This window comes from Protopterus annectens, chromosome 10.part0 (genome assembly GCF_019279795.1).
Source record: "Protopterus annectens isolate FY-2018-M chromosome 10.part0, PAN1.0, whole genome shotgun sequence".
Lineage (NCBI taxonomy): Eukaryota > Metazoa > Chordata > Ceratodontiformes > Protopteridae > Protopterus > Protopterus annectens.
In genome coordinates, this window is record NC_056744.1 from 1,152,636,574 (window position 1) to 1,152,658,435 (window position 21,862).

At 43.9% G+C, this 21,862-nt stretch overlaps 1 protein-coding gene across 2 annotated transcripts in view; it reads left to right on the forward strand.

Annotated features, from left to right (window-relative positions):
• Positions 1-21,862, forward strand: part of MUTYH (mutY DNA glycosylase) — a 372,894-nt gene that overhangs the window by 323,539 nt on the left and 27,493 nt on the right. For both annotated transcript variants that reach the window (XM_044085888.1, XM_044085887.1), the window contains exon 15: positions 1,176-1,226. In XM_044085888.1, coding sequence (XP_043941823.1) covers positions 1,176-1,226 — 51 coding nt within the window. The remainder of the gene's footprint in view (positions 1-1,175; positions 1,227-21,862) is intronic.

Genomic DNA, 21,862 nt, shown 5'->3' on the forward strand with positions numbered 1-21,862 from the left:
CTAAAGAAATCCCAATCCCACTGCACCACACACTCCAGAGACCTCAACCTCATTACCACAATCAACAGAACATGCTGGAGGGACAGGTTCATAACCGAGAGGCTGCCAATGCTCTGGAATAGAATTCCCATACATGTCAAGCAGAGCACCTCACTGGCCCTCTTCAAGAAAAATCTTAATGAGTGGATATGAAATAGAAAGTTCACCCCAGGGATCTCTCCAGTGTCTCTACTTGATAGAGGCAGTAGGAACTAACGCCGGGCGGCATGATGCCAGGGCACTTCTATGGTCTAGGCTTGTAAAGGCTCCAGGCCCATTAGCCTAGTACACACCTATGAACATGCATAGCTTCAAACATAGGCAGAATGTTGTATTCAATTGAATATTGAATCAAATTGTAATTCAATTGAATTCAGTTGTATGACCTTCTGCAAGTCCTTGTTCTTGAATTACTACAGAATACATACTGAAAAATGTTATATATGCAGAACCTCATTGAAAAAGGATGTTGCTTCCCACATGTGGTGTGCTAAGGAATGTCTAATAGGACATCCCATCTGTCACATGGTGCATCCTGCTGCTTATTTGTAATGAGTGTCACAAGCCAACCTGGAGTGCCTGTTGAAAGGAGATCATTACTGTGTTATCTGCATCTCATACCACCAATGGTTATGATACAGACCTCTGGGGAAGTTGCTGTAGATGCACCACTGCTAACAAACAAAGAATGTCTTTCTTGCCCTTACACTTACAATTCCTGGAACTACATCTGGCATACAGCACTAGAAGTTTGTAACCCACACTCTGCCAGAAAACATTTACAGAAAGTGGTATACTACCTTATGTGGATCTTTATTTTTGAACCATCTGCCCATGCAGTGGGGTACAGTTCATCTGCTGTAGGGATTAATGCGCAATATATTTATGAATTCTGCAACCTGTCTAAAAAATAACCTAGAAGTCTGTGCAGTATTTTAGAATATTTAAGCAGCTTAAGAACAAGATCAGAATATCCTACTCCTGATTCACTGCATGTAATTAGTATAACTGCTAAGTCAAGTTTGCTGTCTAAAGTTTTCTAGTAGCTCTTTCCTGTTGATCATTTCAGTAGATTATTTTAACAACATTTTACATGTTTTTATGAGTTAAATGCATTTTGCATTTTCCTCTTTTAGGTGTTTAACCTATATCAGAAAAGGATTTCTAATAAAAAAGATGCCAAGAAGGTAAGTGTGTACCTGGATTATTTACTTATAGAGTGTAACTGCAAGTTGATGTATTACTTTGTTTTTCTTTTATGCTTTATGGTGTGGACCAGTCATCCCTGAATATGATCTTGCATCTGAGATGTGCACAGACCTGTAAATGTTCTCTTGCAGATAGTTACTGAAACTGATGTATTTTAACTGTTCCAAGTGCAGAGCATATTGTAGTTTCATAACATTATTGCTGTGTAGGTTTATAGCTTAATGATCCCCAATGTTTTCCTGTTAAGCTGTGGTGGTTACTAATGTTAGTACTACAAGATTATGCTTTTGAAACTAAGAGAGACCATTAAACCAAATGATTGATAAAAGGAGGGCTGAAGAAGAAAGAGACATTTACCAGATATGGATAGTAAAACACTCTTGATAAGTGGGTCGATCTTCTAATGCTAAAAGAACTCCAAAAGGCAGAGCTGCTGGAAACAGTAATATTATTAGTGATTAATCTTTTTCAGTAGATCATGAGAAAAGGGTAAGGTTTTTTGTTGACTGGACTAGAAGAGAGTAGGCATGGTTCCCATTGGGGGAACTAGCAGATGATGGAAGCTGTCAACTTGTTAGTTTTAAGTAGAGTCATGGAATGACTGCTTAAGAAAAAAAAAACTCTGAGAATGTTTGCATGTGGGACACATGACAGAAGGCATGGACTGACAACAAGAAGGTGATACTAAACAGACTTTCACTGGGTAACCTGAGTGTTAGAACAGAAATGTGGCTTTGGTTGTGGCCAACTTAAATTTTAATAAGGAATGTGATAGACTTGTGGGTTCTTTGGGTGGTCCGTATGAGTAAAACACTGTTATATAGAGGGTCATAGTAAGTAGAATCCACTCTGTAAAAGGATGTTGGTGACTGCAGTACCACAGTGGTCAGTGGTGAAGCCGATCCTTGTCATTCTTCTTTATAAGGGACTTTGTGAAACACATCAGATAAGTTACATTTTTGCTGGTAATACAAGTTGTGCAACAGCCTTTTTTTTCTTGTCAGGGACCCTTGCTGAACTCCTAAATGTGATTCCTTACATACTTGTCTCCTTCTTCCCTACCAGCTTAGCTTCCCATAGGTTCATAGGTGTGTACTAAGCTAATGGCCCTGGAGCCTTTACAAGCCTAGACCATAGACGTGCCCTGGCATCGTGCCGCCCGAGGTTAGTTCCCAGTGCCTCTATCAAGTAGAGCCACTGGAGTGATCCCTGGGGTGAACTTTCTCTTTCCCATCCACTAATCAAGATTTCTCTTGAAGAGGGCCAGTGAGGTGCTCTGCTTGACATGTAAGGGAAGTCTATTCCAGAGCATGGGCAGTCTCTGGGTTATGAACCTGTCCCTCCAGCATGTTCTATTGATTCTGGTAATGAGGTTGAGGTCTCTGGAGTGTGTGGTGCTGAGGGTTTGGTTTTTCTTTAGATGTAGCATTTCTAACAGAACTGGGTCAGACATGGCTTTGTAAGTCAAGCAGGGATTGCCTCTTAGTAGATGTTATGAGACCGAGAATAGTTGAACTTTTTGAGTCTCTCTGTCTGTGACATGTGTTTAAGGCCTAGGATCCTCTTCATGAGGTACTTTTGTGGCCTTTCCAGCTGTTACATGTGTCTAGTGAGGTACATGCCAAATGGGGTATTATACTCGGACTGGCCTAATGAAGGAAGAGTAGGGAGAGATGATGACCTCTTTTTTCCTGGATGCAAAACCCTTGGTAATGAGATGTGCCACATAGAAGGACAAGGAGAGGTTTCTGTCAACCTGTGTCCCCAGATCTCTTAAAATGCCTTCAGTGTTCAGTGGGCTCTCATCAGTGTGGTAATTAGTGGTAACTGAAATTTTCCCAAAAAGACGATGCATTTTTGGGCATTAAGCTAGGCTAAAGAGGAAGAGATGTAGGGAGCCCTCCAACTACTGACCACCTGATGTGCTGTCCCACAATATTTTGATTTCCACTTCTTGAGTGTCCCAGTGATGGTGTACTTTTGTTATGCAGAGTGTTACTCAGTCATGAATGTAGGAAACAGGTGTATAAATAGAGATAGGACTGCTCCCCTTTCTCCATGATATTGCAGTTTCTGAGTTGGTGTATATGAATTGCAGGAGGTGTAGGAGGCATCATTCCCTGATACAAGGGGTGCAGAGGTGGGGCCTGCCTCCTGCAATAGTTATTTAGGGAAGAATGTTAATAGTCCATTTGAAGCACACAGGTCAAGTGGTTAGTCTCTCACAAGCTGGCTTTCCATACTTTGATAAGTAACAACAGCTTAAATAGTTAAAACTTGATGAGCTACAACATGTTTGTCAGAGTAATGGACAAGACCACAGCCAGGCCCATAACAGGCCACACATTACTTGCATGGCCTTCAGAACTGCACTCAGAGTGACTTAAGACTAGTGGATGGAGCCCCCTGGACTTTGTGTTTTATCTTCCTGGAGCTGATGGTGGTCCCACAAGTGTGGTTGCAAGAGTATTGCATCTGTTCGCTTGCCTACCACCTGTAGAACCTATGGCTGAGTAATATTTTATAAAGACATTCTTCCACAGATCACTAAATACTCGTTTATTTGAGCTAGCATTTGAGGAGAGTGGAACCCATATTGTTTGGGACAGCTTTTACTAGCTCAGTCATACTTTTTTTCCATTTTTAATTCTTACTCAGTTGTAATCATTTGACAGAGTGTTTTGTACTGTTTTTAATTTTATTATATTTTTTATTTCTTCTGTTTGTTGTATACATTTTATGTCTTATGTTTTCATCATTGGTACTGGGTCTTAAGCTGAACAGGAAATGCAAACATCTGCTGTTCAGTTATTTTTATTCAGCTTAAGGCAATTGTTGTGACACATAATTTACTTACTGCTAGTAGGATTTATTGAGTTAATAAAGCTGAACTCAATGTTGAAATCCAGGAGAGAGGACTCAGTTGCATTGCATTTCATTTGCTTAAAGGCAGAATGAGACACAGCTACCCTTTCTAGTCTGTCCTTTCAAGTGCACTTAACATTCTAGAGACCAGAAGACACTGGGGAAGGTGTATAATATGGGTGCATAAATTTATAAGGTCTTGCATGGGATTGTGCAGCATGTGAGCAACAGGATGGCTTATTGGTAAAATGTCTCCAATTTTGGGATTCAACACTGACATCCGTTCACTGTCATTGTGGAGTTTGCATATTTTTTAGTGTCTGTGTGAGCTTTTTTTCTATGTACACTGTTTTTCCTCCCACTTCTCAGAATTTTGCTGACTGATTGACTTTACTGAATTGTCCAAGTATATATATATATATATATATATATATATATATGTGTGTGTGTGTGTGTGTATGTATGTATGTATTACTTACCCTTGCCCTGGTTTGGGTCATAGCTGAGAAGTGTCTATAAACTAGCCCACTTACCCAGTCAACGGGTGATCAAATAAATTCACCCCCCCTTAGGACGAAGGAGATGGAGGAGTACAGCCAACAGATTGTAAGGAGTAGCTTCACCCTGGAGCTTTAAAATAATTTTTAATAGAGAAGGTTGTGGACCCATAATATACTGAAAGAATCAGCTGAATCTGGCAGAGAAAGGGTATGGGCAGAAGGGAGACATGGGAAAGAGTTGGAATATTAAATGCACTTAAGGGACAGCTTAGATAGGACGCATGTCTCCTTTTGCTGTCATATAAATGTTATGTGTTGTAATCTTGGGCAGTTGGTGGAGACAAGCTCTGGTGTGCTGTTGCAAGAAATGACAGACTGAAAGCAGTGTGGATTTTTTTTTGCTTAAGCCCTAACCTTTCATTCAGGAGTAGAATGCAGTGACATTAACTCAGTGGGTTCAACAATCTAGACAATTTGTGTGTTTATTCCTGCTTAAGATATAGCCCTCAACCTTCCATCTCCAAAATGTGGAACACTACCTTTCATAATGTTGAACAGATGGGCAAAATGTGATGTACTTAAAACACAAAGAAACTGCAATAGAGAAATGATGTACTTCCTTTTATTGGACCAACATAGGTTTTGCAATTACTTGAGCTTTGGAGCTGGCTTGAGCGGTTTGTCAGAAGTTAAGTTACTAATGTTAAATACATTAATTAATATCCACTTGTTCGTAGAAAGGTAGGTACATCATTTGTTTCCAGTTATCTAAAAAAATAAATCCTTGAAAAATGTTAGTGTGAAAAAAAATGCAGCTCATCCTACACCACAGAGGCATGCAGTGTGTCCATGTGTGTGAGAGACTTAAACTATAGAACAGAGTCACAACATGGTATAAAAATCAATGTTACATTAGAATTAGTGCTCATTCAGCAGAAATGATAGTAAAAAACTGCTCTGAAATTTAATAAGACAATAAATGAGCACTACTTTGAAATACCTATTTTGTGAAATTGCTATGTTGATAGCTGTACAAATCGTGTGACATGTTTTACATCTTGTATGGTTGCAGGGTTTTGTGCCCATTCTGGATTATGCCATTTATGAGCACTTCCAAAAATGTGGTTTATCTAATCAAATGCAGGAAATGTCCAGAAACATAGGAGAGATAGGCCAATTACTCAGAACTAGGATGAATACCCATAGAGACACAGTTACAAATAAAATAATCATTCCAGCACTTGGGCTTCAGACCAGTTATTTTACATTAAGAAGGTTTGTGGTCTGCACTGCTGTGGCAGGACAGATAGCTTACATCCTTCTAAGTTGGGAACTGCTGATTGAAGGCTCAGTGTCTGTTATTCTAAAAGTGTATTAGTTCTGGTTTAAGTACTTGGGCTTCAGGCCAGTCATTTTACATTAAGAAGGTTTGTTGCCTGCACTCTTGTGGGAGGAGAGGCTGGACTCTGCCCTTCTGAGCTGGGAATTTCTGGTTAGAGGCTTGTAGTGCCTGCATATCTGAACTGTTTCTTACTGAAATTTGGTGCGCCTTGTTTGCTGTAGCATGGACTAGATCCAAGCCTGCTGAATCTAGCTTTGTTTGTAAAACTTGAGCACTAATCCAGGACTTCTTTTTTGGAGAAGGTTCCCCTGCACCCCAGTAGTAGGAGTGTGCAGTTAGAACTTGTCTGACTGAAGACTACAGGAACAGGGCTCAGTTTTGAGATTTTTGTACTGGTTAATTGGGTAATTTTTTTAAAAGCCTTTTCTGATTGCTTGTAGTCATCTAAAGCTGTTTTAAGTGTATTTTTTTACTGTTTGTAGTTGTTTAAAGCTGTTTTAAGTGTATTTTTTACTGTTTTTGCCTTATCTTTTAAAATAAATAAATAAATAAATGTTTCCTTGTTTCCCACGTTTCTAAGCTAGTATAGTCCAGTTTTCAGGCTAGTGCTGAATTCAGGGCTGTGTTACAAGTTTCTGGGTTTGCCCATACCTTACTTGGATAGAAGGAGGTTTCTATGTTCACCTGTGAGAGTGGGAGCTTTGAGCAGCCATCTGTCCCCGGAGGAGTGGTTACAGCCCAGAAGTTATTAGTTTATAGGCCATTTTGGGCTAATTTCTATCTCTTTCATTTCCCTGCTGTAAAAAACATGTTTGCATGGTTTTGCACGTCCAGGCAGCACCGGTTAGCTAGGGCTAAATTACTCCCAGCTCCACCAAGTCTCCTCTTCAGTTTTTCCCTTGAAAGTAGTCTAACTCTCAACCTAAGCACTTAAAAAGTATCCTACAGTCCAGCACTTGCTCAGACGTAATAGCAAGCACTAATATACCCCGACACTTGATTGCCCAGCAGGGCAAGGCTCATTATTCACCCCTCACCAACCAAGTGACTAAGCAGCTCACCCTACTATTCAGGCATGACCAAAGGGCAATTTCAGGTATACTCTCCAGTCCAGCTGATGAACCTGGGTATCCTGAGGCAATGTTACAACTGCCTCATGTGCACAGACAACCCTCTCCTCCTACCACAAAACATTAACATATGCGAGAAATGCAATTATATAGCTAAATTGGAGGCTAAGCTCTCTCCACCCAAGAATGGAACAGGCAGTCATGAGGAGAAGGTTAACACTTGCACCACACCTCCAGCCTCACATAGACATACTAAACCAGCACTGGCAAAAAATACACATAAATACACAAAATCATACTCAGAGGCTCAATAAAAACCTGCAAAAGCATCTGAGACCTCCAAAGCAGACACCCAAAAATCTGCACCTCCCGTCACACACCAGACAACACATAAAACACAAAATCAGTGTGCCGCACAATCACAGTCCTTAAGGCGAAATAACATACCTAACACACTAGTAATAGGCGACTCTATAGTCGGGCACACTGACATCCCACTCACTAGGCTGGACAAGGAGAAGGTTACTGTTAGCTGCCTGTTGGGAGCCAGAATCCGCTACATAACACAAGCACTCAGGTCACTCCAGAACAAGTACAAATATGACTCTGTCATTGTTCATGTTGGTGTGAATGACCTGAGACGTATCTCCCTGGACTACATGAAAAGAGACCTGGAAGAGCTCTCTGATCATGTAGCCCAGGTGGGTATGACCCTGACCCTGAGTAGCATCCTGCCCTCACCAAGAATGATACCACAGTATAAAGAAAAAATGATCAATTTCAACAATTGGCTAAGCTTCTGGTGTCATTCAAAGGGGATCCAGTGTCTATCAGCCTAGGACGACATGCTCGACAAGCCTCGTTGCTTCACAAGAGATGGCTTGCACCTGTCACCCCTAGGCTTTCGAATACTGGCCAAGGCTCTTGCTGCCCTCATAGTGCCTTTTTTAGGCAAGGCTCAAAAGTCAAACCCACCTCCGTAAACAGCACAAATAAAAAAATGAGGGTTATGCTACTCAACGCCAGAAGTTTAAATCTCAAAATGCATGCGCTCGAAGCACTCCTCAGTATGGAGAACGTCGACATCTGTGCAGTAACTGAAACCTGGTTCAAGGCTCCACAGAGCACCCCAGCACTACCGGGCTACAACTCATACCACAGATTTCGGCCACAGTACATGGACCGAAACACAAAAGGAGGGGGTGTATCCATATTCATCAAGGATACCTACACCTCCAGGTGAGTGGCGCAGCATGATACCTCTGAGATCATCCATGTGCAACTAACATCAGGCACATCTGCAGCACAAATTGTGGCCTGCTACAGATCACCCTCCATGACCCAGGACCACCACTCTGCCTTTCTGGAAACACTGGAAAACATGATGGCCCTACCGAACACCCTGATATTGGGAGATTTCCCTACCGTTAACTGGGAAAACTACTCAAGTACAAACTCCCAGGTCCAGCGCTTCCTGGAATTTATCAACTCAAATGCCCTGGATCAGCTGATAAACTCCCCTACCAGAGGTGAAAACATATTGGACCTGGTCATCGCCAACATGGGCGACAGGTGTTCCGCACCAGAGGTCAACCCGTCACTAGTTACATCAGACCATAAACTAATCACTCTGGATGTCCACACCACACCACCACCCCCAACCAAGGAAACCACAGTGAAAAACTTTTCTATAGCAAACTTCATCTTACTTAAGACAGAGGTGGTAAGTTTCACAGCCCCCACGCTGAAGGATAACAGTGTCCAAGATGCAGGAACCTTTACAAATGCACTCTGAGCACCTACAGAATGCATGGATCGTGCCATCCCTAGCGAAACCAAGACTCACTCCCCTACGAGAAGAAAACCAGTCTGGTGGACCCCTGCCATAAACAGGCTATACAATAGAAGGAGGAAACTAGTTCAGAAAAAAAGCAAATCCCAAGAAGGAAAGACATCCCTGATCAGTATCAGTAAGAAACTAAGGTCCCTCATAAATCATCCAAAGCTAACTTCAAAAGAAAAATAGCAAAGGATTCAAAATATAACCACAAAGCCTTCTTTAGCTATGTCAAGAATCTAAGTGGCAACTCGACGATATGCTCTGAGCTAGTGCAAAATAGTGCAAAATATACTGACCATACTGATATTGCCAACATCCTGGCAGACAGATTCAGTGCAAACGTCACCCCCAAAAGGGCCCACGACAGTACCGGAAAAGTGTAGTGTCCCGGAAATCACAGATGCACAGGTGAAAACAGCCCTTTCAAAAGCCAAAAGCACAAAGCACAGTGGCAATGGGACCAGATGGTGTCTCAGGCTGCATCTTGCATGAACTACAGAACGAACTAACCCCCCACCTAAACACACTGTTCAACCTCAGCCTCTCCACAGGCTACGTGCCCATAGAATGGTGCACAGCAATGGTTATTCCGCTCTACAAAGGAGGGGCTACAACTGACCCTGGTAACTATCATCCCATAAGCCTTACTAGCCTGGTCTGCAAGGCTGTGGAGCGCATCATCATGGAACTCATTAACAAAGACATCGGGAACCTCCAAACACTTGACCCCACCCAGTTCGGCTTTGTTAACGGTATATCATGCCTACTAAACCTGGTTGACTTCTTCAAGACAGTCACCAAGGCCATAGATGAAGGGAAGGTGGACCACACAGCCTACCTTGACCTCGCCAAGGCTTTTGACACCATTCCCCACTCGGGAATTATAGAAAAACTCACCAGCCTGAACATAAACCCCTACATCACGAGATGGGTTGCCAACTGGCTTACAGACAGAACTCACACGGTAAGAATAGCGGGCTCCAGGTCTGGCTCTAAGCCAGTCACAAGTGGTGTCCCACAAGGTTCGGTCCTGGGACCCCTACTATTCGGCATATACTTCTCAGAAGTACAGGCAAACACAGGAGGACTACAGCTAACCAAGTTCGCCGATGACTGCAAACTGGGAGCCATAATTGACTGTCCGGCTGACACGGACATTCTCCAAAAGAGCCTTACTGAGATGGACACCTGGTGTCAGAGTCATGGTCTCAAGCTAAATGCCAAAAAATGCATAGTCATCCCATTTGGGAAAAACAAAACACCCATGAATTACCACATAGGTGGCAGCCCCCTTAATACAGAAGAGGTAATAAGCGATCTGGGGACCCAGGTAGATAGTAATCTCTCCTTTGACAATCATATTGCCAAAGTAGTTAGGAAATCCTTCTATGTAGCCCATCTAATTACTAAAGGGTTTGCATCTAGAAATAAAGAGGTTATAGTGCCCCTTTACTCGCCACTCATCAGACCCATCATAGAGTACAATGCCCCATTTGGGATGTACCTCACAAGACACTTCCAACAGCTGGAAAGACCACAAAAGTACCTCACTAAGAGGATTACTGGCCTCAAACATATGTCCTATGCAGCCCGAATGGAAATAGTCCGGCTGTACTCAGTGGCATATCGCTTACTCAGAGGCGATCTCTGCCTGACTTACAAAGCCATGTCCAACTCAGAATTGATGTACATGCTCCACCTAAAGAAATCCAAGTCACTGCGAGCCACTCGCTCTAGTGAGCTAAACCTCACCACAACAATAAATAGAACATGCTGGAGGGATAGATTCCTGTCACAGAGACTCCCCATGCTTTGAAACAAAATTCCTAACTACATTAGGCAGAGCCCCTCCCTAACACTCTTCAAGAGGAACCTTGATGAGTGGATGGGTAACAGAAAATACACCCCTGGGATCACTTCATTGGCTCTGTTTGACAGAGGCTCAGTTAATTAATCAATGGGGCGGCGAAAGCTGACACTCTAGTTAGGCTTATAAATGCCCTCTGGCAGATAGCCTAGTACCTACCTATGAACCTATAACTGGCAGGCTACTGGCGGCACACTTTTCCCAGTCTAATCAGACTGTATCAGATATGACGGTTGTGGTTCTTAAAGGACATTTCTTTACACCTTTCGAAAGAAGAACAATGGAAATTTAAGATATTTCAATTGTTTAATCTGACACTTGGTATGAACCTGGATATTGGTTTTATGAGACACTATAATACCTGACTTTTCATTTTGAGCAACTAACAGTGGATATAAATAAAGTATACGGAAGAGCAGCAAATGTTTTATTTTTAATTTACTGTGAATTCAAGCTGCTGACTATTTCAGAATCTTAACAGTAACTGTTAAGATTACTGGGCTGTATGCTTTAGCACCTGTATTTTATTCATGATAAGAAAATAGTTGCAGTCAGTAAGGCCTTAATGTTCAAATAGTTTTAACAGTATAGCAAAGCTTTATCCAGTTCTGCTGTTGTTCAGACCCCCCCTCCCCCCCAAAAGGAGAGATATCTATACCAAGCGATTGCAGCCCCCCAAACATCTCCAACGCCCAAGTGAGAACTGCTCTCTCCAAAGCAAAAAACACAGCATCCATGGGACCTGATGGTGTCCCCGCTGTGTGCTCCAAACTCAACGAGGAATTAAACCCACAGCTAGGACAGCTGTTTAATCATAGTCTTACCTCTGGATACATACCAGGAGTGGCGCACTGCAACTGTGGTCCCACTTCACAAAGGCGGTGCCTCCACCTAATTTGAAATTACCGCCCATTAGCTTGACAAGCCTTATCTGCAAAGCCATGGAGAGGATCATAATGGACCACATAAATAAAGACATAGGGAATTTGCAGACTTTGGATCCATCCCAGTTTGGCTTTGTCAAAGGCAGATCATGCCTTCTAAACTTGGTTGACTTTTTCAAACAGTCACCAAAGCCATTGATGAGGGAAAGGCAGTCCATACAGCCTACCTCGATCTGGCGAAGGCCTTTGATACAATACCCCACTCGGGTATCATTGAAAAACTCATCAGCTTAAATGTTAACCCATACATCACAAGATGGGTTGCAAACTGGCTGAGTGACAGAACCCACAGGGTCAGAGTTGCTGGCGCCATGTCAGACTCAAAGCCTGTCACAAGTGGTGTACCACAGGGCTCAGTCCTGGGCCCACTCTTGTTTGGCATCTACTTTTCCAAGTACAAGCAAACACAGGAGGGTTATGGCTGACAAAGTTTGCAGATGACTGCAAACTGGGCATAGTAAAAACACATCTGACACAGATATCCTTCAGAAGGGTCTCACAGAAACAGATAACTGGTGCCAGAGCCATGGCCTAAAGTTAAATGCCAAAAATGCATAGTCATACCCTTCGGGAAAACAAGGTTACCCCTAGCTACCAAATAGGTGGCAATCCACTGAGCACAGAAGAAGTTATCAGGGACCTGGGGACCCAGGTTGATAGTAGTCTGTCATTCGACACCCATGTAGCTAAAGTAGTTAGGAAGACCTTCTACATTGCCCACCTTATCATGAAGGGATTCTCATCTAGATCAAGGGAGGTCATAGTCTCCCTATACTCATCACTCATCAGACCAATGATTGAGTACAATGCCCCATTCGGAATGTATCTGACCCGACACTTGCAGCAGCTGGAGAGGCCACAAAAGTTCCTCACCAAAAGGATAAAGGGTCTCAAACATCTGTCCTATGCTGCCCGACTGAAAGAACTCCAGCTCTATTCAGTCGCCACCGCTTGCTCAGAGGTGACCTTTGCCTAACATACAAGGCCATGTCAAACCCAGATTTGATGAATATGCTTCACCTCAAAAATCTAGATCCGCCAGAGCCACAAGGGCGGAGACTTAAACCTCGACACGGCTGTTAATAGGACGCTGGAGGGATAGATTCATCACCCAAAGACTCCTATGCTGTGGAATAAAATCCCGGTATATGTGAGGCAGAGCACCTCGCTGGCCTTGTTCAAGAGAAATCTTGACCAATGGATGGGAGATCACAGATATACCCCAGGGATTACCTCAGTGTCACTGCTCGACAGAGGCACAGCAAAATAATGGGTATAGTTCCCCATACTAAAGGGGTGGCGTAAGCCACAAAACTATGGGCTAGGCTTGTAAATGCCCTCGGGCAGATAGCCTAGTATGAACCTATGAACCTATGAACATAACACCATATCTGAAGTTGCCATTTTCATTCATTCCTCAACTGATGGGTCTCTGATCTGACTCTGTTGCTTTTATCAGATCTTTGGATCCAAACTCTTGAGCTCCTCCTTTTACCCATAATGTTCTGCCAACCTGACATACCCCAGATCTTGTTTGCTGCCACTTGGCTACAGATGCACATCCTCTCACTCTCAAGTGTTGGGTCAATTCATAGTCAAAATAGTGAGTTTTTGCTTAACTTTTTCTGCCTTTATTAGTCCTTCTGATTTCCTCTCCACTACCTCCATTTTTCAGTGTTTTTTTTCCCCTACTGTGTTTTTCTGTGCAGTTGTTACCAATTTCTCAGTACTTCTCTTCAGTACTGTTGCTGGTATTTTGCTGTTTCCAATTTTTCTTCTACCCCTTTTTTAAGGTATTTCTTGTCTACCATTGTTGGTAGCTTTCCTTTCTTTAAAAAAATAAAAAGTAGTTTTTGTTGGTTATTGTCTTCCATAGCCCTTCTCTTAGTTAGGTCATTATGACTGACAAACCTACTGGCTTTAAAAAATGCATCACCTGTGGGCATAAAATACCAACTTGGATGCCCACAGGGAATGCATGTATTGTTTGGGAGCTGCACATTTGGACATGGACAGCTCCATAAGCGCTGGTTGCAACTCCAGGGCTCTGCCTGACAGGAGGAATAATCTTGTTGTGAAGAGCCTTTTCCCTTCCACTTTTTTCTGCTTCAGCTGGGGCTCAAATTCCCTCAATGAAAATTAGCAAGGGGAAGCCTTACTTGGCTCCGAGAGATAAGGACTCTCATAAGAAATCTCTGGTTCCCACACTTTCTTTGGCTGCTTCTTCAGAGCCTCCTTCAAAAATACCAAAAAAGTTGAATCCGACCAACTCTGATCCTTCTGCTTGAAATCCAAATCACCTCAGATTCAGTCGCCTCTTCCCATGCTGGATATGGTAACGCCTCAGCTCCCATCACACTTCTTAGAGGAATCCCCTGTAAACATTCACCTTCCTCAACCTCTTCTGTCAGGTCTTCCAGGAGTTTATCCAGGGCTGATGTGGATAGGATGGTGAGGAAATTCCTCAGAGCTCAGATCCAGATGTGGATAATCCTGTCTCTCTCTCCCACTGGATCTGTGAGCCAAGCTATGACTACTTCCCCTTTGGTCTCTCCTTCTCCAATCTGACCTACTGTTTTTGAGCCCTCATATCCAAGTTCCCTGGAGGGATCTTTACCAGATCCGAAGACAGTCTGTTCTTTGACTATGGTTATTTCCCTGAGCCATCTGGCTCTGAACCTTTCAGAGCTGGAAGAGTCTCTTAGCTGATGCTTCGGCACCAGATCCGGGGGACTCGAGTCGACACAAGTTATCAGAGCTGTCCCTACCCCTCAGGTCTTCAGTGGTCCAAGTCCTTCCTCAGGTGGAGTGCTTGCAGGGTTGCAGGAGCTTGGCAGTTCAGGAAATTTTGGCTCCTTTACCATCAACTTCATTTTTCCCAGGCACTGTGCCTTCGAGATTGTGGAAAGGACTTTCTTGCTACCTAGAGAAAGAACCATCCATACATACATTCAGATCAGACAACTTTACCTCTTAGTTCTTTGCTCTGAGCCTCGTTCTTCCATTCCACTGGAACTGCCAGCCTCAGGACTCCCCCATCTCTTCTTATACTTCACCAGGCAACCCTGCTGATGATGTCCCTCAGAAGAGAATGTGTTAAAGGAGACACCTAGATTCCCCTCAGGAATATCTAATGGAGGATGCTGATTTCAGTGAAGGGGAAGAGTCCCCTAGACGTCCACCAGAAGCTGTCTTACTTGGGTTATTCTAGAGCTCTTGAAACAGAAAGGTGATTGATCTTCCGATACCCCTTCCCAGGAGGAGTCAGTGTTCTTGGAGGCTTTTGGGTTTTGCCTGGCTATGTCTTGGGTGACTCCTCTGGCCAGTGAACTTATAGATCTCACTTCACGCCAGGCGTGGAAAGAACTGGATGCTGTGGAGTCCATCACTAAATGTCCAGACAAAGTATTAGCCTCTCCCAAGGATAGGGCACACTGGAGCAAGGGGGTCCCAGCTGATGCCATGGTTGTGGCGGCAGCCACCGAAAAAGAGCTTGCGGAACAGAGGTCTTCTGTCCATCCCCCTAAAAGGGAGTCCAGGGCCATGAACAGATTCAGTAAGCATGTGTGCACTTCAGCAACCTTTGCTCTGCAGCCATTAAATTACCTGGCACATTTTACAAGATTACGAAGAGCTTTGACTATGGAACTCTCCAAATATCTTTCTCAGTCCATGTCTACTGAGAACCATAATAGTCTGTCCTTGCAACTGGCCACCCTTCAGTTGTTATCTAATGCATCCATGAGGCTGATCTCCCATGCAGTGGAAGGTACCTCATGGGCAGTGGGTTCAGGCATAGCCATTATAAGACATGCCTAGATTCGATTATGTGACTTTGTTGAGCCCTTTAGTCTTCATTCATCAGTGCTTCCTTTGATGGATCTTCCTTATTTGACCCTAAAATAAAAGATACACTCTCCAGATGTGAGCAAGAAGGAAAGACATTGTCTGCTGGAAGGATACATTTTTCTACCCCTCAGAGACCCTTTTCCCAGAATCAGCAAAAGGTGGGAAAATGTGGTTCCATAAATACCAGGGTCCTTTCCAAGACTTGCAAGGAAATACTTCTCCCAGGGGCAGGGGAGCTCAAATGGAAGATGGTGGACTGTAGAACCAAGGTTTCTGGGACACTTTCTCGGACACCCCTTACCAGCACTCCTGAAAAGGGGTCTGACTGCTGCCCCCATGGCAGAGGTGGCCTACAGAACCAGGATTTCTAGGACTTCTTCTCAGACAAACCCTACCAGTGCTCCTGAAAAGGAGCCTAACTACTGACTACTGGAGGCAGTCAGATGTTATTTGTCTCTGCGTCAAAGTGCTTGGCTATCTAGAACAAAAGATTCCTGGATGTCCTTCATGGATGCATCTGCAGTCATAACAAGTGGGTTGTCCTGTCGTCAGGCAGCCCTGCAGTCGGCCGGATTCCAAAGTCCGGGTCCGGCTTCGGCTGATGTCGCACTCCACCCGACGTCATCTCTGCTGGTCTTCGGGTATAAAAGCATCAGCCGACGCCATTTTCCTCAGTCTTTCTTGCCAAGCAGAAGCTGTTCGCAAGTGCCGGTCGGTCGGATCCAGAGATTACTTCTACCGAATACTACAAGACTTCTAAAGCTAAGTACCCGCTGGGGACTCTTTCTTGCCTCAGCCGATGTCAGAAAAAGTTAACAATTGTTTAACCTGTGGGAAACAAATACCTCATAAAGATTTCCACTCTTACTGTCTGCCTTGTTTAGGCCCAGCCCACGACGTAGCAGCCTGTTCGCCTGTGCTTCTTTCAACCGACTTAACGCTTAGGCGCCGGTCGGAGTTTGCAGAACAGTTTTTCGGTACTGATTTTATGACATTATGTCGCCGGATCCTCCGACTACCCCAAAAACGAAGATAAAGACCGACATTCGCGGTCCGCGGTTTCGCCGAAACCACGGCAAAGCAAATCATGAGTGTCTCGGTTTCCGAAACCGAGAAAACTGCTCAAAGTACAGCTGAACCTATTCTACAACTGAGGCCCCTGCTACAATTCTTGAATCGACCTCAGAAATTTTACCCACTACGGTGGTTGACTTATCAGACACCATCCCTTGGATGTCTCTACCCCAGCACGTGGTGCTGCTAGGCCTCCAGCAGCCATGTCCATTAAGGCCTTCGCCAGGGCTAAAGCAGCCAAGACTACTAAATCAGTGCCTGTTAAACCCCCCTCATCCAGGCCCTCTTCTAGTTCTCAAATGCTTTCTTTGGCAGAAGATTTAATTTCTTTAATTAGAGGATCTCAATCTCACCCAGACAGGGCCTCTCAGCCCCCAGAGAAGAGACCTAGGACAGAGCCCCCTGAGCCAGTGTCTTCTGATGATTCTGCTCATGAATCAGACATAACTGACCAGCCTGAGGCTCCCTTTTCCAATTTCAAGATTCTGATGCTGAAGAATCCATTCCAGCTGCTTCCCCACCAGAAGAATTCTCCTTTGGAGAAACCTTGCATGCCATGCGAGAACAGTTCCAATGGCAGCAACAGGATTTTTCAGACTCCAGAAAAAGACTTAGGACCTTTCTGCACCTACCACAGCACAGGCCCTTAGCTATACCTCCTGTTCTCTCTGTGGTGGATGATGCTTTCAATGATGTTTGCTCCGCTCCAGATTCTTTACCCCAGCCCCTGCCAAACCAGACAGATTTTACAGGGTGCCAGATACTCATCACCACCTTTACAAGGCTCCTCTTGCAGACCCAGAAACTATATCCCAGGGTCCCAAGGCAGTAGCCAACCACAGCTAAAACCCTATTCCTTCTGAAAGGGAAGCAAGGTCACTAGACAGATGGGGTAAAAGGTCTACACTTCAGCTACTCTCTCAGCTAGAGCTTTAAACTGTCAGTTTCACATGATACAATACCAAGAGTTTATGCTTGATCAGTTAACTAAAAGCTAACTACTGATGAATCTCTTGATAAGAAATATGTATTAGAGATGGTAAATAACATACAACAGGTTAGCAACCATTCCTTAAAATGTGGCTATGATGCACTGGAGGCTTCATTTAGATCAGCCATGACAGGCACAGTGATAAGAAGACATGCATGGCTAAAGGAACAAGCTTTACCGGATCATGTTAAAGCTAAGTTGCTAGATGCTCCTATGGACAAGACAAGTTTGTTTGGTACACCTGCCCAGCAGGTTATGAAGAAAATGGAAGAAAAGGCAAAATCTGTTCAAACTGTTAAAGATTTCCTGCAGGTCCAACTTCCAAGGTTTAGCAGGAACTGGCCTGCCAAAATTGGTCCTTTCCTGACTCTGCAAAATTTCAAAGGGGCAGGAATAGACGCTCCAGAGGCAGAAACCAATCCAGAGGAGGTGCCTACAGAGGACTACAGTGGCAAGGTAACAACAGAGGCACAGACACAGCCACTGCCACTACATCAGCACAACCACAGTGACTTAATCCTAAATCCGCCTACCAGGGAACAAATAGCAGCTCCTCTAGGCGGAAAGTTAACCTTATTTTCAAAGAACTGGCACTACATAACAAAAGACAAGTGGATTTTACAAACCATAGATCAAGGTTACCGGTTTCACTTCCACACTTTACCAGTCAAAAGAGGAATGCCAAATCTACCTCCAAATCAAAAATCAGAGGCTCTACGCCAGATAATGGAGTTAGCAAACATGAGAGCTGTGGAAAGAGTGCCAACAGCAGAACAAGGAAAGGGTTCTACTCCAGACTATTCCTAGTTCCAAGAAAGGAAAAAGTTGGAGACCAATTCTCACCTGTCCACCTTAAATACATACATCATTGTCCCAAAATTCAAAATGCTGACCCTACAGCAACTTCTTCCCATGCTGGGCAAGGAGTCTTGGCTGGTAACTCTAGATCTCAAGGAGGCATACCTGCACGTCCCCATTCGACCAATCTGCAGAAGATACCTCAGATTTCTTGCAGGATCAGAGCACTATCATTTCTCAGCATTGCCCTTGGCTTATCTACTGCCCAGAGTATTCACAAAATGCCTGGCATCAGTAATCTTCATTGCAGACTACAGGGAATTCAAATTTACCCATACCTGGACGACTGCCTGCTACAAGGGGACAACAAAAGCAAGCTGACAACAGATTTACAAAGGGTCATTTACTTGCTACAAGGACTGGGATACACAGTCAATTTACAAAAGTCAAGGCTGATACCATCCCAAACAAGGACATTCTTGGGCTGAATTGGACACAGTACAACAAATGGCATTCCTGACTACAGAAAACAAAAAGAACTTCCTCTTTACTTCTTGGCACTAACAAAACTGAACAAGTTAACAGCAAGAAAATTTCTACAGGCCTTGGGCTTCATGGCATCATGCATAATCTTGGTCCCATTTGCCAGACTACATATGAGGAAACTACAGTGGTACATAAAGAATTTATGGTCCCAACACAGACACAGTCTAGAAACAGAAATCCCACTAATTCCATGCTTAAAACAGGAGTTCCTATGGTGGGCTCAGGCATGCCAGTCAAACCCAGGCCTGCCCTTCCAGATGTCAACCAAGCCAGACCATCACAACAGACGCTTCAGATCTAGGATGGGGGGCCCACATGCTGGACAAATGCGTGCAAGGATTGTGGACACAGGATCAAATTCACCTGCACATCAATCTAAAAGAAATGCTGGCAGTAAAACTGGCAATCCAAAAGTTCAAACCTTTCCTCAAAGAGGGCCAGTTGATGATAAGGACAGACAACACCACAGTCATGTGGTACATCAACAAACAGGGAGGCACTCATTCATACCCCCTATGCAGAATGACCTTGGAGCTGTGGACCCTGGCACTCAGCTACAACATTCAGTTACAGGCAATATTTGTACCGGGAAAGACAATACTCTAGCAGACATACTAAGCAGAACCACTTCGATGCCACGAATGGAAGCTGCACCCGGACATCTTCAAGACCATCTCAAAGAAATGGGGAATGCCACAGATAGACCTATTCGCATCACCTCTCAATCACCAGCTCGAAAAATTCTGCACGAGGACATTCCACCCACTAGCATGGAAAGTGGACTCACTCTCCTTCAACTGGAAAGGCCTCACAGCATATGCATTTCCTCCTCTTCCTCTGATACACAAGGTACTACTAAAAATCAAGGAAGAACGTCCAAGGATAATCCTGATAGCCCCAAACTGGCCAAGACAACACTGGTATCCACTACTGAAGAGCATGTCTCGAACAATATGTGGCTAATACCCCTGATGCCTTTGATGTTAACTCAGAACAACTACAGCATCATACATCCAAACCTAAAAACGCTGCAACTGACTGCATGGAACATCACATAGCAGCAGCTAATCCAGAACTTTCCCAAAGAGTTAAAGACATTATTCTTGAAGCACGCAGACCTTCAACAAGAAAGAACTATGCTGGAAAATGGAAAAGGTTTGTCATTTGGAGTACCGAAGAGGAAAAGATGTGTCAAACATAGATATGCCTAACATTCTGGAGTATCTGGCCGAACTTCTTCATTCAGGCCTGTCCTACTCCTCCATCAAGATACATGCATCAGCTATTTCAGCAGAATACAGCTTTGATCCTCCTGTTTTTTCCTTTGCTCAGGCAGTTCCTCAGAGGAATCAAGAATGTAAAACCTCCCAGGAAACCACCATTACCAGCTTGGGACTTAAACTTTGTGCTAGAAAAGTTGACACTAGCACCCTTTGAACCAGCAGCAACAGCAGACCTACAACACCTGTCATGGAAAACTGCTTTCCTACTGGCAATTACTTCAGCAAGGAGGGTTTCAGAACTACAGGCCTTAATGGCAGTGCAACCCTTCCTAATCTTCCACCAAGATAGAGTGTCCTTGAGGACTAATCCTACATTTATGCCTAAGGTGGTATCCAGAGTATCCTTAAACCAGGCAATCCACCTACCTTCCTTCTTTCCCAACCCACAAAACAGAGGGAAAGAATACTGCATACCTTGGATGTACATAGACAGCTACGCTACTACTTGGACAGAACAAAAAGTAGCAGAAAGACTGACCAACTTTTTGTAGCCTATGCAACAGGAAGGGAAGGAAAAGCTATTTGCAACAGACAATCTCCAAATGGATAGGAAATTGCATACGATACTGTTACTCCTTCCATGGAAAACCAATTCCACAGAACATAAGACCTCATTCTACAAGGGCAACAGCCACTACCACAGCCTTCTTACGAGGAGTGGCAACCAAAGACATTATTGAGGCGGCTACTTGGACCTCCGTGCATACATTTGCCAAGCATTATAATTTGCCTCTTTATTCCAGATCCCGAGCAGGGTTTGCCACTGCTGTACTGCAAGGGATCTTAAACACACCATAATCTACCTTTATCCTCCTCCCTAGTTGGCTATGGTATTCTACCCATTGTTATGACTGCAGATGCATCCATGAAGGACATAGTACAGTTTTGTACCTACCATAAATGTAGATGTCCGAACTGGATAGCATCTGCAGTCAGGATTACCCTCCCTCCTTCCCTCTGTGGTACTCCTAGGGTGTTTACCCTCCTAATAGCTAGCTGTTGGGGAGTCTTTATGGTGTATTTGTTTGTATATATGTACATATATGCTTATTGTTGTGTTTACCTCTATCTATTTGGAAACATTGGCATCTATCCAAATTTTACCCTGCAAGAGGGCTACTGGCATCTGGGGCAAGAAACACTGAGGAAAATGGCGTCGGCTGATGCTTTTATACCCGAAGACCAGCAGAGATGACGTCGGGTGGAGTGCGACATCAGCCGAAGCCGGACCCGGACTTTGGAATCCGGCCGACTGCAGGGCTGCCTGACGACAGGACAACCCACTTGTTATGACTGCAGATGCTATCCAGTTCGGACATCTACATTTATGGTAGGTACAAAACTGTACTTTGCAGAGAATTATATCTAGAGGTTATATCATACCATTTTCCCCAATCCCCTTACAAGAATAAAAAGAATTCCCAATGTTCCACCCAGTCAGAGGGAAGCAGCAGAATTAGAAATAGACAAGCTGCTATAAATAAAGAGTCACCTAGAATGTCTTAGTGTCAAAGAAGACAGGCGACATGAGACCCATCCTGGATTTCAGCAAACTAAATTAGTTCATGCAGTATTTAAGGTTTTGGATGGTCACAGTTCAGTCCGTTCTGTCCCTAAAATGAAAGGACAATTGGATGTGCATAAT